At 35.7% G+C, this 21,544-nt stretch overlaps 2 protein-coding genes across 10 annotated transcripts in view; one reads left to right on the top strand and one right to left on the bottom strand.

Moving 5' to 3' along the window:
• HDGFL3 (HDGF like 3) overlaps nt 1–17,572 on the top strand; it is a 65,051-nt gene extending 47,479 nt beyond the window's left edge. The window contains exons 5-6 of one of the 2 annotated variants that reach the window (XM_081290997.1): nt 1,246–1,392; nt 16,990–17,572. In XM_081290997.1, the coding sequence (XP_081147123.1) occupies nt 1,246–1,392; nt 16,990–17,013 (171 nt within the window). In that variant the 3' untranslated portion in view covers nt 17,014–17,572. Of the gene's footprint in view, nt 1–1,245; nt 1,393–11,317; nt 12,422–16,989 lie in introns of those variants that run through there. The other variant, XM_081290998.1, reaches the window with a different exon arrangement.
• Nucleotides 12,198–21,544, bottom strand: part of TM6SF1 (transmembrane 6 superfamily member 1) — a 28,050-nt gene continuing 18,703 nt past the window's right edge. For 5 of the 8 annotated variants that reach the window (XM_081290995.1, XM_081290989.1, XM_081290990.1 and 2 more), the window contains one exon: nt 12,198–14,158. In XM_081290995.1, the coding sequence (XP_081147121.1) occupies nt 13,967–14,158 (192 nt within the window). In that variant the 3' untranslated portion in view covers nt 12,198–13,966. Of the gene's footprint in view, nt 14,159–17,589; nt 20,637–21,544 lie in introns of those variants that run through there. The other 3 variants (XM_081290992.1, XM_081290991.1, XM_081290993.1) reach the window with 3 other exon arrangements.

Raw genomic sequence — 21,544 nt, 5'->3', positions numbered from 1 at the left:
GATCCAAAGAGCTTTGCTGGTTTGGCAGCCAGATTTCTTAGAACAGATTTCTGAATATTGTGACTCAGTAGTAAAAGTCTAGTAGACTCACTTATAAGGTTACTCATAAATATCCTCTACAAGTATTGCAGATTTCAAGGAGTTGTACATTTTTATCTGTAAGCACTGCAGGTTATTATTTGAGAATTACTATATGAAGCAGTTACCATATTTCAACAATACTATATTTATTAAAGCAAAACGTGTTTTATGTTTACTGTTTTTATACTTAATCCTTAAGTCTAGACAGTCCACATTTGTATTATTAAATCTCCTTCCCTTAATAAAAAAATTAAAATGACCACATTTTAACTGACATTTGGATTTGGTTGGTAGTTCCAATTTAGAAAAATAGAAGCAATTTGATTATATATTTTGTCACATAACTAGAAGGCATTTTCTCTTTAGAAATTGCTTTTTAAAAAATTGATTGTGTGAGGATGCTCCATTTTGCCAGTTCGATTCTGGAAGACCAAAAGTGATTTGGCTAAATCAGTTTTGCTAAGCTCTTATTTCAATGGGCTTGACAATTCTTAAAAACTCTTGGAAGAAGAAGTGTTAGAAAAATGCTACATTTTACTGTCTTAAATAAGGCACACAATTGAAGCCAGCTTTTTATCATTTTATCCTACTAAGAAACTTGCTATAAACTGTATTTATATTTTTATTTTTGTCTACAGTTATCCTGACTTTAAATGTAAGATGACATGTAAAAAGGACTGGTTCACCATTACAGCCTTGGGTTCCTAAATAACTAACCATGGTTTAATTGTTTCTGTCACTCATTGGTACAAATATTCTAACATGAATGTCCATATATTATTTTGAAAAGTTCACTCACTTCTCTGGTCCTCATTTTCACTACTGTAAAGTGATGAGCAGAACTAGATTGCCTTTAGGGTTCCTTTAGGTTCTGTAGCCTTCCTAAAATAGTGTCCACACAGCAATATTTATTCATTGACTGTTGAGTGTACACAAATCTGCTTTTAATATCACACTTGTGTAAAGAACTAAGATCTTCTAGCTCACCTCTACTTCCCTTTCCAACTAGTTAATTGAGGTAAAATGACTTGTCCAGTATTATTAAGCCTGGGCACCCTACATATTGTAGCTCATACAACGCTGCTATCTTTGTGTCTTTTATGTACACTTGTGCATTTGGATTTCTGCTTTTGACTGTAATTTTTAACTTGTCTAAACATTTAGAAATCCTCTAAACAATCCCGGAAATCTCCAGGAGATGAAGATGATAAAGACTGCAAAGAAGAAGAAAACAAAAGCAGCTCTGAGGGTGGAGATGCCGGCAATGACACAAGAAACACAACTTCAGACTTGCAGAAAACCAGTGAAGGGGTAAGGATGGATACACACGTAATTTCTTCTTTTAACATAGAAGACATTTTGCTTCAGAATTAGTATCTCAGCATTAGTAGACATTGTGTTAGGAAATGGAGAGCTATTCTCAGCTTGCTACATACATCCTTTCACAAATCCTGAATAAATGATGGGATGCTTAGAGTCTTCGAATGAGAGTCGAGTGTGAATTACACCTGCCTGTCAGTTTGGAATTCCTTACAGATTTATTCTTTTTCAAACTAACATAGAAAATTCAGAGTCTTTTTTTTCTCCCCCAGAGTCTTTTTAAAGTACTTAACTGAAATTATGAAATTTGACAGTTGTATTTTTTTTTACTAAATCAGTGACATGTTCAGAATAGTGTATTACATATTTTTGCTGCTTTGCTAGAAGCAGTAATTGAATGTACCAGTAGGGACTCTAAATATTTAAATATTCAAGCAGTATTTGAATGTTGATATTTAACTTCATCATCACAAGCAAATGCACATTTGTAAAATTGGTAATAAAAGCAGAGTTTGCACCTACATATTTTCCATGAGCATTTTCTCTATGCAGACTAGTTGGACGGTATCAAATTATTTTAAAATAGTAACCCACTGAAAATATTACTCCTCTGGTTTCAGCTGAGTTCTTGCCTATTCATGTCAATCCTATTCATCTCTCAACTTTCCTTCTTCATTCCAGTTTTCTATAGTTATTCTCAAAAGTATTGTGGCTCTAATTGTTCTCTTATTCCTTTCACCCAGCTCAGCCTTCCTCTGTTTTCTATCTGCCTTCCTTCTCTTGATGTCTCTCTAGTAAATAGTCCTATCATTACCTTTGCCTGCATCCTTTCCAGATGCATGCACCTGCCAACAATCACTGAGAATTTGAATATCTGGCTCACTTGATTTTCTTTTTATCCTATCTGCTCTTTTCATCCCAAGTAGCTTCAATATGCATGTAGCAAAAACACACAGTTTCTCTCCCGCTTTGCTTCCAAACTTATTTCTGAGTTTGATGAACTTAATGGACTTCTTGTGAAAGGGGAAAGGTTGTTGTATTCCCTTACTATTCAGAGTATGGTCTCTGAACAATTAGCATCAACATCACCTGGGAACTTATTAGAAATGTAGATTCTCCCAAACTCTGAATTAAAATCTGCATTTAAACTAAAGCTTTTCCAAATAATTCATACACATTAAAGTTTGAGAAACATTAATCCACACCTTTCCAGGGTCCAGAATATCATTTCTTCCTTCCTCCAAGATACTAAATTGTCCCCTTTCTCTCCTATATACTTTCATCTTCATTTCTGTTGGCTCCTTCCCCTCTGCATATAAGCAGTCTCAGGTCTCCCTTAATCTTGAAGATAGCTCCTACCAACCAAATATTGTACTCTTTTCATCTCTAAACTTCTTAAAAACAGTTCTCTTTTTCTCCCAGTCTCCATTTCATGACCTCCTACTCATGAAAACCTATTGCACTCTTGTTTCTTCTTTTTTTTTTTTTTCCTCTCTACCGATACTAAGATTTGAACACAGGGGTACTTTACCACAGAGCTTCATACCCAGTCCTTATTATTTTTTATTTTTAAGAGGGTTTCACTAAATTGCTGAGATTGTCATCAAACTTGGGTTGCTGACATTACAGATGTGCGCCACCATGCCTGACTCTTGTTTCTTCTTTAACCAGTTTGTTGAAGCTGCTGTTGGAAAGGTCTCTCGTGGTTCTCTCTTTGCCAAATCTAGTATGCCCTTTAAATTAATCTTCATTTTTACTTCTGCAGCATTTAATATCATTAAGTAATTTCTACTCCTAACTTTTCCTCCAGTTAACCAATCTCTTCTGCTTTCTCTCCCTCTTCCTTCTCAGTGTCTTTCTAGAGCTCCTTGCTTCAGTCTGTCTTAGCATACTTGTATACTGAAGATCACCCATATTCATCAACTGACATGATTTCAGTTGTTGTGTTATTGATAACTTTCTGTTCTGTATCTCCTGCATTGTAGATATATTTTTCTAACTGCTGTTTCTACTTTAATATCTTGAAAGCATCTCAGAAAATACTAGTTGCTACTTGACAGCAATAGCAACCTATGTGCTACATGTTGTGCCAACCGCCATACTTGTATTATTTTATTTATTCCTCATACAAAACCCAGGAGGTAGGTGTGTAAGCATTGTCTTGAATTTTTTAGCTGGAGAAACTAAAGCTGAAAGAATCAGCCAAGGGTCTCATAGCTAGTAAGAACCAAAGAACATTTTATTTTTAACTCATTTTTAATAATATAGCTGTTACATAAAAGAATATGTATGTTTGTGTCTATGTGTATATATGTATACATTACATATGTTACAAAGCATAATATTTGTATAATATCAGTGACCATATCACTCAACCCAAAAACATTAGAGTTAATTTGTATATATTTAAGTGTTCTTTCCAGTCCCATCTTCTTGTCCAGAAAGAACACTACTGTATTGATTTTTTTATTTTTAATTTTAGTCCATACATACCATGTACATACATATTTAAACAATATATTCTTTTAAAAATCAATTAATTTTGCTTGGTTTTGAACTTTTAAAAAATAAAGATACTTACCACTGTGCTTTTAAGATTACTTCATGTTATTATATGTGGCAGGAGGTGATTCAGTTTTCATTGTTGTATAAGATTTAGTTTTGTGGTGGCTGGGGTGTGGCTCAGCAGTAAAGCGCTTGCCTCCCACATATGAGGCACTGGGCTCGATCCTCAGCACCACATTAAAAAAAGTAAACAAACAAAATAAAGACACTGTGTCCATGTACAACTAAAAAATATTTAAAAAAAAAAAAAGATTTAGTTTTGCGAGCACACCACAGTTTATTTATGCACTCTGGTGTTGATGGGCATTTGGGTTGTTTCCAGGTTTTTGCAGATAAGAACTATGTTGCTATAAGCATTTTTATTTTGTCTCCTAGTGAACATGTATAAGAGTTTCCTTATAGTGGGTAACTGGAACTGAAAGTACTAACTTTATGGTTTTTTAACTTTACAAAATAATACCAAATTACCTTCCCTGGGCCAATTTGTACTCCCATCAGCAGTGTATAAGAGTTCACCATAATTAACTTGGCATTGTCAGACTTTGGTTTTTGCCAATACTGTGGGTATAAAATGGTCATTATAGTGTTAATTTGTAGTTTTCTGATTAGTAATAAGATTGTGCTTATTTTCATGTTTATTGATTCACCAATGTTTGCTCTCTATGCAGTGTTCATTTTCTTATTTTTTCCCATTTTCCCATTAGATTTTTTTTCTTATTGATTGGTAGGGCTTTGCATATTCTAGATTCTAACATGAATTGTCACATACCTCACAGATATCTTCTCCAAGTTTGTGTCTTGTCTATTCAAGTTCTTTATGATCTTTTACAAAACATACTTTCTTAATTTTATTGTAGTCAACTGTATCAAACTTTTCTTTAATGGATACTATTTTTTCTGTCTTGTTTAAACATGGTTAACCATTTAAGCCAGCATCATTTATTGAATGGTCCTTTTTTTTCCCTCTGTGATCTATACATTGTCATCTGTCATATAGCCATGGGACTCTCTCTCTCCTCTATTCTGTTCTTTTGGTCAATACCTACTCTCTTCATTATAGTAAGAGGCTCTAATATAGTAATATTAGGGCTATTAGCCTAATATTAAATATTTTTTGAATACTTAATAGTCATGGTCTGGGATGTCAAGAGGGACTTTTTTCTAATGTAGAATTTACAGCACCTGTACCAGAAGAATGATCAAAGTGAGGAATTACCACAGAATGTTAATGTAAGAAATAATTGTTGATACAGTGTCCTCTGTTTAGAAGGCAAAAAGACATAAGATCTAGTACACATAGGGAGGGGTTGCCATAGGTCATCTATTGAAACAAAAGGAAAAGGCAGAGAATTTGAGCACAGATACAGGTAAGTAGATATTCAGGGTGAGAGGTCATTCAAGTTCTGATGTGATTGCTTCTATATTCTGAAGAAGCAAAGTCAGCACTTGAGAGTGAGAACAAGGAAAAGTGTTGAAAGATTCAAGAGAAAGGAAAAGGTGTAAAATAGTCACTTAGAAGAATAGGAGAGTGAATGGACTTGAGAAATGAAGTTCTGACAGACAGAGGTAACGACCCGCTGGAGGCTAGTGATCATGAATTTAAAGTGAGAGCAGTGATTATATAATTGTGTGTTTCTCTCCAGGTGTATTCAGTTATGCACAGAACAGAGAATTGAATTTAACTAGATTTGGAATTTGCCAAGAGATTAAAGTACAGGAGGTTAGAGGCCAGGGAGTTGAGGATGTATACAAGGGAGATTGATTATAATCATTGGATTCAAACTATGTTAAGTGGGGAATATGGACATAAAGAAGAGATAAGATCAACAATTTTTTTGTATCAAATTATTAGAGTTAGAATACCAGATAGAGGGAGTGAGCTGGAAATATAGGTGGTAATAGAAGAATAAAATGTTTGAGTCAAATTATAGAAGGGTTGCAATAGTTTCTGGTGACAGTGTGGGTGCTGTTGATATTTTATGAGTGGGACAATCTATCATGTGAGCACTAACCACACCATAGAGCCCCTATAGTCTTGACTCCTATCCATTGATTGCTAGTAGGAACCCCTAAGTTCAACATGAAATGTCCCTCTATAACCTTGTTCACGAAACAGTGCTTTAATAGAATATTTATAAAATTCCCAGTGGCTGCAAATCACTTTCTAAGAAATAACCATGGAAGTCACTGAGGTAGGGTGGAAGATGAGATCTTTGAAGGGAGGACACCAAGAAATCAAGAGACCAGAGTGTTGAAAAATGATCTACATGGCCATTGAAATTATAGAAGTTATGACATTGAATGACAGTGGGCCGAAGCTAAAACTTCAAGGTGAAGGATGAATAATCCAGGGACTCTGTAGTTATGTATCAAGGAATTACTTATAATTATTCAGTGGGAATAAAAGCTGGGAGGATTTTTTTTTCAGGGGAGGGGAGAACAGAAAAGAGGAAGAATGGCTTATAAACAAGAACGACACTGTCCCCATCTCCAGGGATAGTAGTAAGTAACAAAGGTATGGGAAAGAAAAGAATTGCCATTTGAGAGGCTTGCAGGGAAAGAAATAGCACTGCCTTTAGGGGAAACAAGGTCTCAGAATAAGTTTGTGAGTGGAATATTTTGGAAAATTATGTTAAATACAGATTTTTCTAGTGGTTTGCTGATTTCCAGGGGATGCCATGGAAGAAACTGAGGAATTTTGGGGTGGGAGAGAACCTCTAAGAGATGAAGACATAAAAGGATACATACATAGCTGACTAGGAATAAGAGCCCAGAAAGTGATGGATGCTCTGAAGCCCATCTGTGGGAACTGAAGTAAGCGAGGATGAAAGGCGTACAAGGATGAAAATCCTGATGGCCTCAAGACGGGTGGTTGTTGGTGGTTATGAATTTTGGTATGGGTAAGAGAAAAGAATTTCTTACAAGGGATACCTCTTTACCCCAAAAGGTTCTCTTGACTGCCTTCTCCTTCCTGTCAGTGGAATCATGAGTCAGAAAGGGGCAGACTCCCTTATCCAGAACACTTTAGTGCTTCCCTTCTTAACTTTCTTGGATACAAAGTAGAGGTTTCTGATCTCTGGCCAGGAGAACACCAAGCACTGATTGGCTTAGACCTGCTGTAATAGTTATCTATTGCCACCTAACAAATTACCCCCAAACCTAGTGGCTTAAAGCAGCATTTATTATCTTGTCTCTTGTGTGGACTAGGAATCCAGGGAGGTGCAACTTGCTGAATCCTCTATTTGGGTATCTCTCAGAGTTTCAGTCAGGTATTAGGGGTCCAGTCATCCTAAGGTTTAACTGGGAATGGATCCTCTTTTAAATTCAAATAGTTACTGGCAAGATTCAGTTCCTTACATTTGTTGGACTGAAGTCCCCAGTTTCTCACAAGCTGTTGACCAGAAGCCTCCCTTGATTCCTTTGCACATGGATCTCTCCATGAGGCAACTTGCAGCATGGCAACTGGCTTCCTCAGAGTAAGAATCTCTTGCTAGCAAGTGAATACTACCAAAACAAAAGTGAGAGTTTTTTAAATTCAGTCTTGGAAGTGACATCTTATCAATTTTTTTGCTCCATTCTATTCATTAGAAGCAAGTCATTAGGTTCAGCCCATATGCAAGGGTATTACACAATGGGCATGAATACCAGGTGGCAGGGACAATTGAAGACCATCGAAGACCATGTTAGAAGGCTGCCCATCTCTGACCCAACTATAGATACAAGAGGATTAGTACTAGCTTAAATTGGTCAAGTTCTTTCCACCCCTGGAGAGTTGGAACCAAGTCCTGAAATCTCAAGGCTGCCATATAATTGAGGGGAGGTGCAGAGGATGGAGTAAATATTAGGTGGACAGCCACACTATTCACCAGTGTACTTGCTTTCATTCTTCTGCCCCTGAAGCTGTTGTTATTTCTACAACATTGATCAAGTATAAATTCCTTATTCTAGCATATATTGCCCGTCACAATCTGATCCCAAGTTATCCTTCCAGTCTGATCTCTCACCATTTACTCTAATTTATTCTTGGTCTCAGGACCTCTTTAATACTCTTAGAAGTTACTGAGGGCCCAAAATAGTTTTTATTTATATGTGTTATATCTATTAATATTTACTTAATTAGAAATATCAGAAATTTTAAAAATACTTATTAATTCATTTTAAAATAATACCCATTATTTCCCATATAACATTTTTATTAAGAATAACAATTACTTGCTGGATGCATTGGTGTATAGTGGTGTATACCTATAATTCCAGTGACTCAGGAGGGTGAGGAAGGAGGATCACAAATTCAAGACCAGCCTCAGCAATTTAGTGAGGCCGAAAGCAACTTTGTAAGACCCAGTCTCAAAATAGAAAATAAAATGGGCTGGGGATATAGCTCACTGGTAAAGTGCCTCTAGGTTTAATCCCCTGTACCAAAAAACAAAATAAACAAACGAAAACCTTCTATTATTCAAAAAATGTTTTATATGATGAGGGATATCATTTACATTTTTAAAAATCTCTTAAATGTCAGTTTTAATTAAAAAAACAGCTAGATTTTCCTATCTGGTTCTATATTCTGTCTTTTGTGATACATAGTTTGGGTGAAGTATATCTGAAGAAAATCAGGCTTCACATAGATATGGAATTGAAAAATGAAAATACAGGTATTTTAATAATCTTGTCAGATAATTGTGGGTATTCTTGTTTGGCATTATAGCAATTGTATAAGTGATAATTTCTTAAAAGGTAGTTGTAATGTGGAATCTAAACTTTTCATATTCAGTTGAAATTAAGTCCATTGGACTCTCTGGTACTTTTAATAGCTTTTACCTGCTTGGAAAATACTGATTGACTGAGTTATTTGGGTCTTCCAAATATTGACCCATTTCATTATATTTTTAATCACATTTCACTGCCTCTTCAAAAAAGCCTTTAAATGTAGGGAATCTGTGAATCCTGGAGGATTCAAAAGTCTTATTTTCACCTAAATGCTCACATTTTATTATTGGCAACAAATAGTCATTTCCTCTAAGTAAGTAATTTCTACAAAGTGCCAAATACCCATAGCCATATTGAATTATCAGTTTGTTTTTTTTAAGAGAGATAATTTTTTAATATTTATTTTTCAGTTTTCGGCAGACACACGTCTTTTTTTTATTTTTATGTGGTGCTGAGGATGGAACCCAGCGCCCCGTGCATGCCAGGCAAGCGCGCTACCGCTTGAGCCACATCCCCAGCCCTAATTAATAGTTTTTTCATGTAAAAAAAAAAAATGGTGCTTTGGGCTGGGGATGTGGCTCAAGTGGTAGCGCACTCGCCTGGCATGCGTGTGGCCCAGGTTTGATCCTCAGCACCACATACAAGCAAAGATGTTGTGTCTGCCGAAAAAACTAAAAAATAAATCTCTCTCTCTCTCTCTCTCTCTCTCTCTCTCTCTCTCTCTCTTAAAAAAAAAATGGTGCTTTGTGGAATAAAAGGAATCCTTATGACTTACAGTGCCTTCTAGCTTCTGTTTATTATGCTGAGTATCCTTTTACCTTTGCTGCCAACCTACAACCTCTCTCGGTGTACATCCCATTGAGATACCTCACAAAAGACTCTGATTGGATTCTCCAGCCATTACCCAAGGTCCATGGCACAAAGAGGTTCATGGCACAGGGATGGCAGCCCATGAATAAGCAATTATTTCGAGCGACTATATCAGAGACTGTAAGTCTGGCAAACACGGAGAGCACCATGTCTTAAAATATATACCATTATGAATTAGCAAGATATATTTTTCAAGGCATAGATATGAATAGAATGATCATGGTATGGAAAGTTAAGTTAAAACATCTCAGATTTCAGAATTTACTTTTACAAGCACTTCCTTGTCAGAGCCTTTTTTATAAACAAAAAAGCTTGTCCTTAAAGTGTAGTCACATGCTGGTACCACCTTTATTTTGGGGCCTCAATTTAAAAAAAAAATGGGCTGCTATAGGATCTGTCCCAAAATACTCTTCAATATGAGCTGAGCAATTGGTAACTATGAATTTTCTACCAATGTAAACAAAGAATTTATCGCCTTTCACATTGACATTAATACACAAAATTGTTAAAGGTTTCTGTGGTTGATCAACATTTTTCATTGTTCTAATGGGTGTCTTCCTCCTTCACAAAAGAGGAGAATCCTCCAGAGTATCTGTATCATCTAGTGTTTTTATGTAATAAATTAACTCACTTGGCACTGTATTTTCCAAATCCACAGATTTTAAGTGTAGGTTTGGTAACTTGTCCTCCTTTAAGGGTCCTGTAATTACTGACATGCAATATAGGTTTTGGCTATTTTAACTGAGAACATGCCCATCTGTGCTTACAAACAAGTTCATTTCCTTAGTGAAATGAAGAACTAAAGTAGGCTGTTTTTAGAAAAAAAATATGTGGGACCTGATTTCCCCTTTACATCCATTCCATGAAAACATTACTTGGGGTGGGAGATACTGTATTTGGGTTAATGGTGAGGAAAACAAAAAGAACATCTCTTGGAAGAAATATAACCTAACACAATTTAAAATGGAAACAAATTGAAACATGATTCTTTCACAACATAGAAAGATTTTAATCTTATCTCTGTCATGCATATGACATCTAAATTTTTAAAAGAAATCTAGGCCAGCATAGGTGGCACATACCTGTAATCCCAGCGACTCAGGAGGCTAAGGTAGGAGGATCACAAGTTCAAGGCCAGCCTGAACAATCTACCAAGACCCTATCTCAAAGTGAAAAAGAACTGAAGATTTGGCTTGGTGGTAAAGTGCCCCTGGGTTCAATCCCCAGTATCAAAAAAAAAAAAAAAATCATCCTTTATATTTTTTTTCCAAATGCAGGAAGTCAGAGACTATACATCTAGATTTTGTTAACTCTTGTACTTAAGTTATGTGTCACAAATAATTAATTTGTGTTTTAAAGACTAATTTGTGTATACTCCAAGTGATTTTTTAAATTTTAGGCAGCTTACCTTTATTTCTGACACCACAATCCTCACTAAGACAAATTAACATGAGTTTCTCCATTGACTTTATATATTCCAACAATAATCATTTTTTCCACTGGTACAAAGTACCCTTTACTACACTTCCTGCCTGGGTAGACAGTAGGAAAAGTTTATCATTTTTACTTTTTTTTAATGAAACACTAAAATATTATATCCTTCAGCTTTGTGATAGGTATAAAACAAAACCTTAGAAGCCATTCTTGCTGAGTATTAGTGCCACAATGCAGAGTAAAGTCTCAGAAAAACCAATTATATACTCTACGGGTGTGGATGGCTTTCAATATTAGTATCCTAAATCATCTAAAGGCTTGTTTTCTTTCTTTTTTACAGACCTAACTACCGTAATGAATGCTGCATATTAAGAGAAACCACAAGAAGGTTAAATGTTTGGTTGTCTAATATTCTTGGATTTGATATGAACCAACACATAGTCCTTGTTGTCATTGACAGAACCCCAGTTTGTATGTACATTATTCACATTCCTCTCTGTTTTGTTGGGAAAAGAGACATTTTAACCTTTTTTAAAAGGTTATTGATTTAATTTCATGTTATTTGGTTGCATGAAGCTGCCCTTAACCACTAAGAATTATCAAGATTTTTGCACAGACTTATACATGTCTAGGATATTTCTACCAAGGCAGTTATATTCATCATTTTCCTGCCTTTACCCCCCCACCACCAGACACTTGCTTACATATTAATTAGCATTATTTTAGATGACCATTCCATAATGCTTAAGGATGGAATTTCCTCTTTTTGACAGAACCCAGGAAGTACATTCCTAGATACATAATGTTGGTATATCAAAGATGAAATTAAAATTGTCCTTCAGTTTTAAGGCCCTGTGTAAAGTTTTAACCACATTGTACAATATCTATTCTGTATTAGAAATAGCTAGTTGACAGCTTATACTTCTCAAAACTCATGTTGTTATGTACACAAATTGAGTTTCTATATGTAAAGTTAGTGAGTCTTTTTGTGTTACTCCAAAATAAAGGCAATGATTTATTTTTTCCCAATGCCAGTACAATTTGAGCTAATCACTCAAGGTGGATACTTTTTACATTTTAAGGCTGGAATCACCAGCAGCCCTGTGGAAAACCAGACAAAGCATTGACTTTTAAATAGAGACTTTTAAAATGAACTGTTTTCTTTTGGAACTAGAATTAGAATAGTTAATATTCACCCATAAAACATTATTATGTGTACATTATTGTTGCTATTGTGATAATAGAGAATTTTATTTATTTTTATGCCAGCTTATATTGTGAAAACACATTTAGTCAATTTGAGTTTTATCAATCCTGTTATGCTTGTCCTTGGAACATCTTTGCGTATTCGAGGTTTGTAGTTGAAGAGTTTACTGTAAAAAAAGAAAAAAATCAAAAACAAAAAAAATGTATTGTTTTTACAGAATAAATTTATTGGAATGTGTACTGGGAGTAAGCTTTGAGGTTGTAAACAACTAAGGTAGTGTAATTTGGCTTCATATATGTAATGTGAGGTAGTAATGTAATTCATATATTAAAGCAAAAATTGTTAATAGCAGGTTAACAGTAGAATCAAGAGTGCAGGCAAGGGTTTTCTTTTTTTAAAACACTCTCTGGGTCTTAGGTTATTTGAAAACACTGGGAGGCAAGGGGAGTGACAACATGATTTGTACACCTAAGAAAATATTTACCAGCTCAGTGAACCCTAAATTCACACATTTGACATTATCCATGCGTTGATCTGTATCCTCTTTGCTTTCAGCTTTCTCATTTTGGTGAAGAGCTAATGAACATGAAGAGAAAAGAAAGTATAAGGAAACCTAAAAGCCCAGGGCCATTAATAAATAATAGGGGTCATGAGGTAGCTGACGCCATAATGAAAGCACCAATTCACTTGGAATCCCAAGGCACACTGAGGAAGCAGCTATGTTTTGGGTTTGTTTCTGTTTGAGAAAATATCAATTGTGTCTATTGTACTTACAATTCCAAATATGAAAAGTTCATAAAAAGTAAGGATGCCAATCTGGTTCTTTTTCCTTAGGAGCTATCTTTTAATTTTGAACATTTTATTTTAAAATTAATGAAATTTAATTAATTCACCAAAAGATCTCTTGAATGCTTGCACTAAAACACAGATAGATGACATTTTCAATTGGAACATATAAATGATATTCTAAAATAAAAAGCCAAAACTTGTCATGAAAATATATATGTATGTATAAAATGTCTCAAATTTAACAAGATTTATCTTCATAAAACACCAAAAATAATTTTATTAAAAATACAACAGAAATACAATAGAAATATTTCCAGACACCAATAAAACAAGTGTTCATTAAGGGTAAAGATAAAGCTAATCAGTCTCACTTTAGCTATTCAGATTCACACAAAAAGTTTTAGTAAAAGCAATTTTAAAATAGCAGTAAGTAATATACTTTCCTTGAAAAACATTTTTCAAGCATTTAAAAATATTAGGATAATCTGCATTTTATATTGAGGTTGATAATAAAGCATATACATCTTAAATGCAGAAGTTATTTCTCCAACCTGTGATTGCTGTTTTGAATTTTTTTATATGCATAGACCGACCACATTCATCTCTGAAGTTACATTTTTATGCTCACTATTATAGGCACTGAATTGTAATTTTTCACACTTATTTTATTATGTGCAAACAAAATATTGAGCTAGATGGTCAGGTTTATTCACAGATAATTTTTGTTTAAACAGATAATTTGTTTAAACAAGCTGTATCTCAACAACTTCAGTTTTCCTTCAAAAAAATTTACTCACACAATATCATATAATTATAGCTCATACATACAATACAGAGCAAGAATTTGTGACAGTACCATATTACAGCTCACATGTAAACTACAGAGCAAGAATTTGTTTTCTTACATATTATGTATGAGAAAGTAATGGAACAAAATATCAGTACCAATATAGCAGTCACTAATCTAGAGAAGAAAAACATCAAGTGATATTTTTATTCCACTTTTTCATCTGCCTTTGTTTTTATGAAGAACTCTGGTTTGTAGATACAGCGATAAGCCAAGAGCTGAGGAAGAACTCCATATGCTATGTTCAATGCTAAAAAAAGGATTTTTGCTTCTTCAGGGACTCTGTAGACATAAGCGGTTCTGGCATGAAGAGAAGCACCAATGTGAGAAAACTGAGCCTGTTATATTTAAAAAAAAAAAAATTGGGTAAGCATGAAATTTGTGTTCAATTGGATGAATGATGAGTTCTGGATGGCTCATTTAGACCATGTTTCTCTGCCCTTGAAACCAGTCTTATTCACAGACAAAATACCTTCAAACAAACCACAGTCTTTTAATGAGTTTTCATTAAGTTTAGGGTCATTCTTGATACTGTTCAAATAAAATATACTTTCTTTAGTGTGGTTTTTATCATGCCAATTGTGTTTTTTAACTGATTCAGTGCCCCATAATAAACATTGATTAGTGGCTCAATTCAATGGAAAAATCGGAATAAAATCTCCATCCTCCATTTCTTTCTGATTTGCATTCTAGAAATCCTGCAAAGATTCAGCTATGCTTACAAATTATAGTCCAATAAAAATTATATATAGATATATTTAGCATAACTATTGAAAGAGAAGCACTGAGGACCTCAGCTTCATTTATCAGTCATCCACTTTTTGGAGCAAGAGCTCAAAGCCTTTTCATTATGTATATATAAAGTTTGCTTTTTATGCAACTTTAAAAATACGAAGGGTTGTGTTCTAAGATAAGGTTGTTAACAGCTTGGATAGGGGTATGGGTATGATTGTTCTTTATAAAACGGCAAATATATGTGCAGGCAACCTTTTAAAATCAAATTGTAAGTTACTTAGAAGAGTGACTTATCAGCATAATTTGAGTTCACAAAACAGAAAGGCAAGGGCCTCCTTCTATACCTACATACTTCTTCAGAACACACATCCAGTTGGTCATTTTTGATACTTTTCATAAGCACAGAGGGAAACTATTAGAAAAGGAAATGCAGGCTGCAGCAAAATTAAAAGATCCTGAGAGAGGATTCCCTCAGGAAGTTGGTGTCATTTTAGAATGCAACCCTCAAGTCTGTTATTTTCATGAACAAGGGATTGGGAATCTAAGTGTAACAAGTAGTAAATTATTAGATCAACAGGTTCAAAGTGAAATCTAAAGAAGACAAATAATTTTAAAATGACAAACTATTCAAATAATTTGCTTCAAGTACATTTAGGTTATTCATTTCCATCCATGTGAAACCAACATTCAGATAAGTGGTTAACAGATAAAAATATTAACACCCAATTTTACCATGACAAGAAAAGGGCAAGCTTTTATAAGCAACATGTTTATGAATTTGTATAATCAGCAGATACTTTAATGGGCTATAATTTTACAAATTATCGATATATTCTGGATACCTCTGGTACATATTTGCTACTCTCTGGAGATAGTAATTTTTTTTTAATTACTCTGGTATGTTGCCAAGGGCCAAGTGGATTATTGGCATTGTGACCCATGAGGCACCCAGAGGGCTCTGCCCTCAGATAGATTTCCCCGGGCAGATTCCCAAATCCAGCAAGTGTATTAATCCCTGGGCTACAAAGACAAAAGATCTTGAGAGTAAAGAGCACTTTGGGTGCTGCCCTGAGGAGCTGCTGTTGTGGATATTTCTAGGAGCTCTGAACAGTGGTTCCTGTCACTAGTTTTTCCTAGCGCTTATTTTGAATAAGTGTTTTTTTTAATATATAACTTAACTTTTTCTTCTGGACTAGAGGCCAGTTTTGAACCCTGGTTTTCTCATAAATGTGGGTTTGGTAGCTCTGTCTTTATAGACACTTTTACACACCACTAAATCACCAGATTTGGAAAAAGCCAACCATACTTTGAGAGATTAAGTAATATGAGCAATTGTGCTTACTTGCATAAGGAAGCCTGCATAAAAAGTCAGTGTTTCTGTGGGCCCTTTTCCCTGCACTAATCAGTGCAGTTAATACCTCATTTTCATGATCAGCAAACCCATGGCAACATTAAAAAAAAATGATTCATGTCCTTAGATTAGATTGTAAGCCCTCTGGGCAGGTACCATGTCTAATGTTTTGTGTGGCACTATCGCTTTGTTAGAGCTCAATAAACATTCAACAACAATGGTCTGTGACTCAAAATACAAAAAGGATCTGTAAAGCATTTCTTTATTTTTATAACTACCTATAGTAAGCCATTCGATTCAGAATTATTAAATAAGGGTGAAGATTTTAACTTTCCTAATCAAAAGAGATGTCTGTATATGAGAAGAGAACTCTAATGCCAGCTCCTGGTTCTGCACATAATTCTAATGGGTGCATTTATGGCAGCCATACCTCCAGCTGAGTGGGCATCCAACTATAGCTTCCTCCCAAGCATACTAGTGTTAAGTTTCTAGAGTCAAGTTTCAGAGGAACCTCAGTCTCACCTGAGAGTTCCCCTCCTAAGCACACAGGACTCCATAGGATGGCTTGAAGAGTTCAGCCTGAGCACCTTGCAAGGGTCAGGTGAATGAATGAACTCATTGCTGCTGGGCTAACCTGGGGCCCAGGATTATGGGTATGAGATCTGGATCAGAGTGCAGTGGTGTGAGATTAAGTCCCTAATCATTTTTCTATTTCGTTCTGGATTGTTTTCTAACTTACAAAGATCATTGAGATACAGTTTGTTTGTTTGTTTTTTGTATTGAGAATTGAACCTGGGGCACTTAACCACTGAGCCACATCCCCAGATCTTTTTGTTTATTTATTTATTTTTATTTTGAGACGGGGTCTCTCTAAGTTGCTTAGGGCCTTGCTAACTTGTTAAAACTGATCTTGAACTTGTGTTCCTCCTGCCTCAACTTCCTAAGTCATTGTAATTACAGGCATGTACCACCGTGCCCAGCTTACTTTGATTTTTTTAAGATTGGATGATTGGAATGGAAAACGAGGCAATGAAATTAAACAAAGGGCTAAATTTTAATAGCTTTTTTTTCTTATATTCATAGATACAACCTGGAAAAGACAAGTAAAAATCAGTCCTGGCTCCAGAAGGAAGAACTGAGTTTTATGTGCTCACACGAATGTTCTAGGCAAAAACTATGTGACCATTGGGACAATAGCCTGGTTATTTGGCCAATACAATATAAATAGCTAATCCGGAACCATGTTATCTTTTCTTAGGGTTTTCTGAGCAGCATAGTATAGTGATTCAGAACACTTACTCTGGAACCAGATGGCCAGAGTCAAATTCCAGCTCCACCACAAACCAGCAAGATGGCCTTGGGTGAGGTATGTAACCCTGTGGCTTCCTCATCTATAAAAATGGGTAATAATAGAACCTACCCCATAGAGGTTCAGTGCAATGATATCTGGGACATGCTTAGGATGGTGCCAAGCACATGAGGCTGTTCTGTAGACAGATTCAAAACTCAAATACTTTTTCATAATCTGGTGCAGTACTTTGTTGAAAATCTGGGCTCTTGTTGACCTTTTGGCTGTCATTGTCTCCATCAAAGGATAATATAAATATGTTAAACCCACAGTCTCATTTTAATACTAAATAAAGATGTCTGGTAATGAATCATACCAAAAGCAATTATCCATGCTTTTCCTAAACCTTTATTTTCATATACTTCTTAAAGGTTTCCACAAAGGAAAAAACTAAATTCACTTCAGTAGAGTCAGCTCTTTATAACCAGATTGTCCACAGATAAGCCTCCAGACCCCTTTGTGAGAAAGTCCATGGCACCTGCACAGTCAGGAGTGGGAGAGGCGGAGGGCAACCAGTGGGGGGGAGATTTCACCTTGTAAGAGTGAAATGAGCCTGCTTCTAAGGTTGTAGGGCAGCAGAAAGCCTGTTGTGAGTCTGTCCCATAGCTTTCACCCAGTTTCTTTGAGTTTTAGGTAATTATATGCAATACACATAGCTTGCTTAAACTGGCTACAGATTAATTAGTGTCTCAATAAAATAAGGAGTTTCTCCAAACTCTTACTGGGAATTATACCAATAATAATAATAGCAACCAAGAGTTTACATAGCTATTGTGTGGCATGAACTATTCTTAGCTCTTCAAATATATTGCCTCATTTAATCCTCACAGCAACACTATGAGAAAGGTACTGTTAATATCCTCACTTTACAGAAGAGGAAATGTGATCAGAGAGGTGATCAAGGTCATTGAGCTAATCAGTGACAGGTTGGATCTAAATCAGTCTTCTTCCAGAGCTCCTGCTCTTAACCATTAACTATTAGCTCTGAGGGTTTTTTTTCTTTTAATTTTTTTCATTTTTAGTGATATTTTAACAATATAAAAATATTGTTATTTTAACAATATTTTTAACAATATGATGTTTTAACAATTATAAAGTAATCCATTTATGCTAAGGGAAATTGGTTCCAGGAAATCCGTGGATAATCAAGTCCCTTTTATAAAATGATATATTTGCAGGTATAATACACACATCCTCCCATATACTTTAAACCATAAGTTTAAAATCTAGGTTACTTAATAATACCTAATAGAATATACATTTTATGTAAATAGTTACTAGGGAATCATGACAAGGAAAAGTCTATGTTTAACAGGCCTAAATTTTTGATGGTTGAATCTGCACATACAGAGCTATGTAAGTTGATAGAAAATGCTAGTAAACAGATTGAATCAGCCTGTAATACTTTTTAAGTTAGGCTTGCAACTTTAGTCCTATAGTAAGCATTTGTATGAAGAAATAATTGGCTATGAATAAGTTCCAGTGGAATTATTTGGCCTAAAAGGTGTCCTGGTTTTACTTTATTCTACTTTTCTAGTGAACTTTTGATTTCTGAAGTCAACAGATTTGCCAAACTCCTACATTGTTAGAAATCAAGGACTGTCTTCCATTGACCTAACAGATATAGAACTTTGCAAAGATTTTTTTTCTTATTAAATTCCACAGAGTTGGGAGTTCACTAGATCTTTTAGTAAGAGCATGTTTTGGTAATGTCAGTAGGATCATGAATGTATAAGGCTTCTAAATTAGACATGGCAATTTTAGCCAACAACAGGTACTGGTCAAGGTTACAAAATAATTTTTATGTTGAATATGTCTGATACCCTCCTAAGATGAGAGGCTATTTCATAAACAGGTATTTTCTAGGTGTAAAACAAATAACAACTAATTCAACATCCTAATCATATGCATTGTTTTGCTGCAGCATGGTTTCTAACTTTTCCTTAGGCTGAACACTATGTATAATAGATACCCAAGCCCAGATAATAGCTCTAGGGTGAAACACACAATTCTTGAATTATGCCAGTCTTTGCCTGCTTAGTCAAGAGAAATGTCCCTCTGACATTTATAGGACCTGAGCCTCAGACTCTGGGTCTGGGTGCTTATCAGCAAGAGAGGAACTTCAGGCTACCTTGTCACATTGGGTAGTGATGAATAAGCCCAAGGATTCCTGGAAGTCCTAAAGTTTGGCTGAAGCTGCCACTGCTGCTGCCCTTCCTAGAATGATCATAGTAGAGTCACAAGTACCCATTTGAAAGATGAGCTTCATCAACAGGTAGTGTTTTGGGTTGGTTTCACTGCTCTGGGCTCTGATATCCAGTTGACCTTCCTAAGCCTCCTGACTCCTGGCTCGTTCCACATGACTGGGTCTTTACTTAGGTTTTTCTGCGTAATTCTCTAGTTTCCTGAGATTTTACAGGTCCCACATCAGGCCTCCTCTGCCACCCTCCTAGTTGAGGACACTTCTAGCTGAATGCTGCCTCAAGCTGGTGGCACAGGGAAGACCAAGGCACATGGTGTGCAGGGGAGGCCCAATAGTGAATCAAAGCACACAGGTAATGAGTAGCTGTTGGACTCTGAATAATCTAATCCTGGAAAAGTTGGACACTGTAGCACATGCCTGTAATTCCAGCAATTTGGAAGGCTAAGGCAGGAGGATCTCGTTCCAGGCCAGCCTCAGCAACTTAGCCAGAGCCTGTCTCAAAAAAAATTAAAAGGACTAGGGATGTAGCTCAGTGGTAAAATGCCCCTGGATTCAATTCCCAGTACAAAAAAGAGAGAAAAGAAAAGGCTGGCAAGATTATGGTGAGTATGTATATGTATCCTGGATGATACAGGAAAATAATGGAGAGGAACCAGCCCAAGAAAAAAGCCGAGGTTTACTCTGCCCACTGACCTGCTGCACACTCTGACATATAAATGCTTCTTTGTTCCCTGGAGAGACTCAACCTAATAAAGTCCTGCTTGGCCCTCAGAACCCCTTTAGATGTCACTGCCTCCCACACTCATGCTCACCCACAAAGGTTCTCCAACTCCTCCATGCTGCACACAGTCTTTCTTGCATAGAAGAACCCTGTGCCATAGCTGTTTGCAGAGGCAGGGGAAGATAGTGAAAAAGAAGATGGGCTTTGGAGTCAAGATTTCATATCCCTTTTATGCCATTTAGTAACTCTAGTGACCTTGGCCAAGTGACTCAAGCTGTCCCTAGCTTCAGTTTAGTCATCTTTAAATGGAAATTTAATTTAAAAACAAAAATCTTTGCAAAGATAATGTCATGCATACGTTACTCTTTATTCTGAGGCACATAGGAAGACCACATTTACCAGACTCCCCTGCAGCTGAGTTGATACCAGAACTGGCCCTTGAATATATTCCATATGATCTATGCACAGCAAGAAATGAAATTTTACTGTTTAACCACTGAATATTTGTTACTGCAACAGAGCACAGAGCTATCCTTACACAAATAGGTAAGTACAATATTTAGCATAATTTGCCCATGTCCTGTTTTAGTCTCTAAATCTGATAAGGGAATGACACAACCAGGGGAAATGATCAAGTCTGGAATTAAATATAAGAGTCTTGGAGCAAACTGGGATGAAGCAATTGGAAGTCATTACTTATAGTTGAAGGCCTGAAGAGTTGGGTCTATAAAGGAGGAGCCACCAACAAAGTGGGATAAATGGAGCTCTCCTCCAGGAAAGGAATCATTTCTTTTGGGTGCTGAATTGACTTTTCTATTATGAATATTCCAATTTTATAATTAAATACCTCAGGCTTGAAGGATTTAACCCATTAACCCCCAAAATACTGTAATTGTTCTTTAATTCTGAATTCTAGTGTTTTTGCCAGACGGTTACTACACCATGGGTATATACTTAACTGTATATGCCTAGAGTTTCTGGATGAACTTCATTCTTAAGCCTTCTTAAAAAGAACAAGACAAAGTTTTTTAAAAAACTGAGTTCATTTTTTTTATTTCCAGTAAGAAACTATAAAATTACTTAACTTTCTTCCTTGTTCAGAAGATTGCTTTGTTTCACTACCTGTTATGCTTGTAAAAATGCTTGGTATGATAATTGCATAAATAATTTCCAGTTTAATGTAGTAAACTTTTACTGAACACCCACTGTCAGAGAATTAGCTTGGTGCCAGAAGGAGGAATTCAACAACAGGCCCAGCTTTCCAGGAGCAGAACTTTTCTTAAGATCAGTTTCCCTGGTTCTATATAGCATAGTATAGCAGAATTCTGAAATATTAAATTTAGATAGACATCTTGAAAATAACAGC

Source organism: Spermophilus citellus (genome assembly GCF_964194105.1).
Source record: "Spermophilus citellus genome assembly, chromosome: 4".
Lineage (NCBI taxonomy): Eukaryota > Metazoa > Chordata > Mammalia > Rodentia > Sciuridae > Spermophilus > Spermophilus citellus.
The sequence above is the reverse complement of the archived record's forward strand: the minus strand, read 5'-3'. Positions and strand labels throughout refer to the sequence as shown.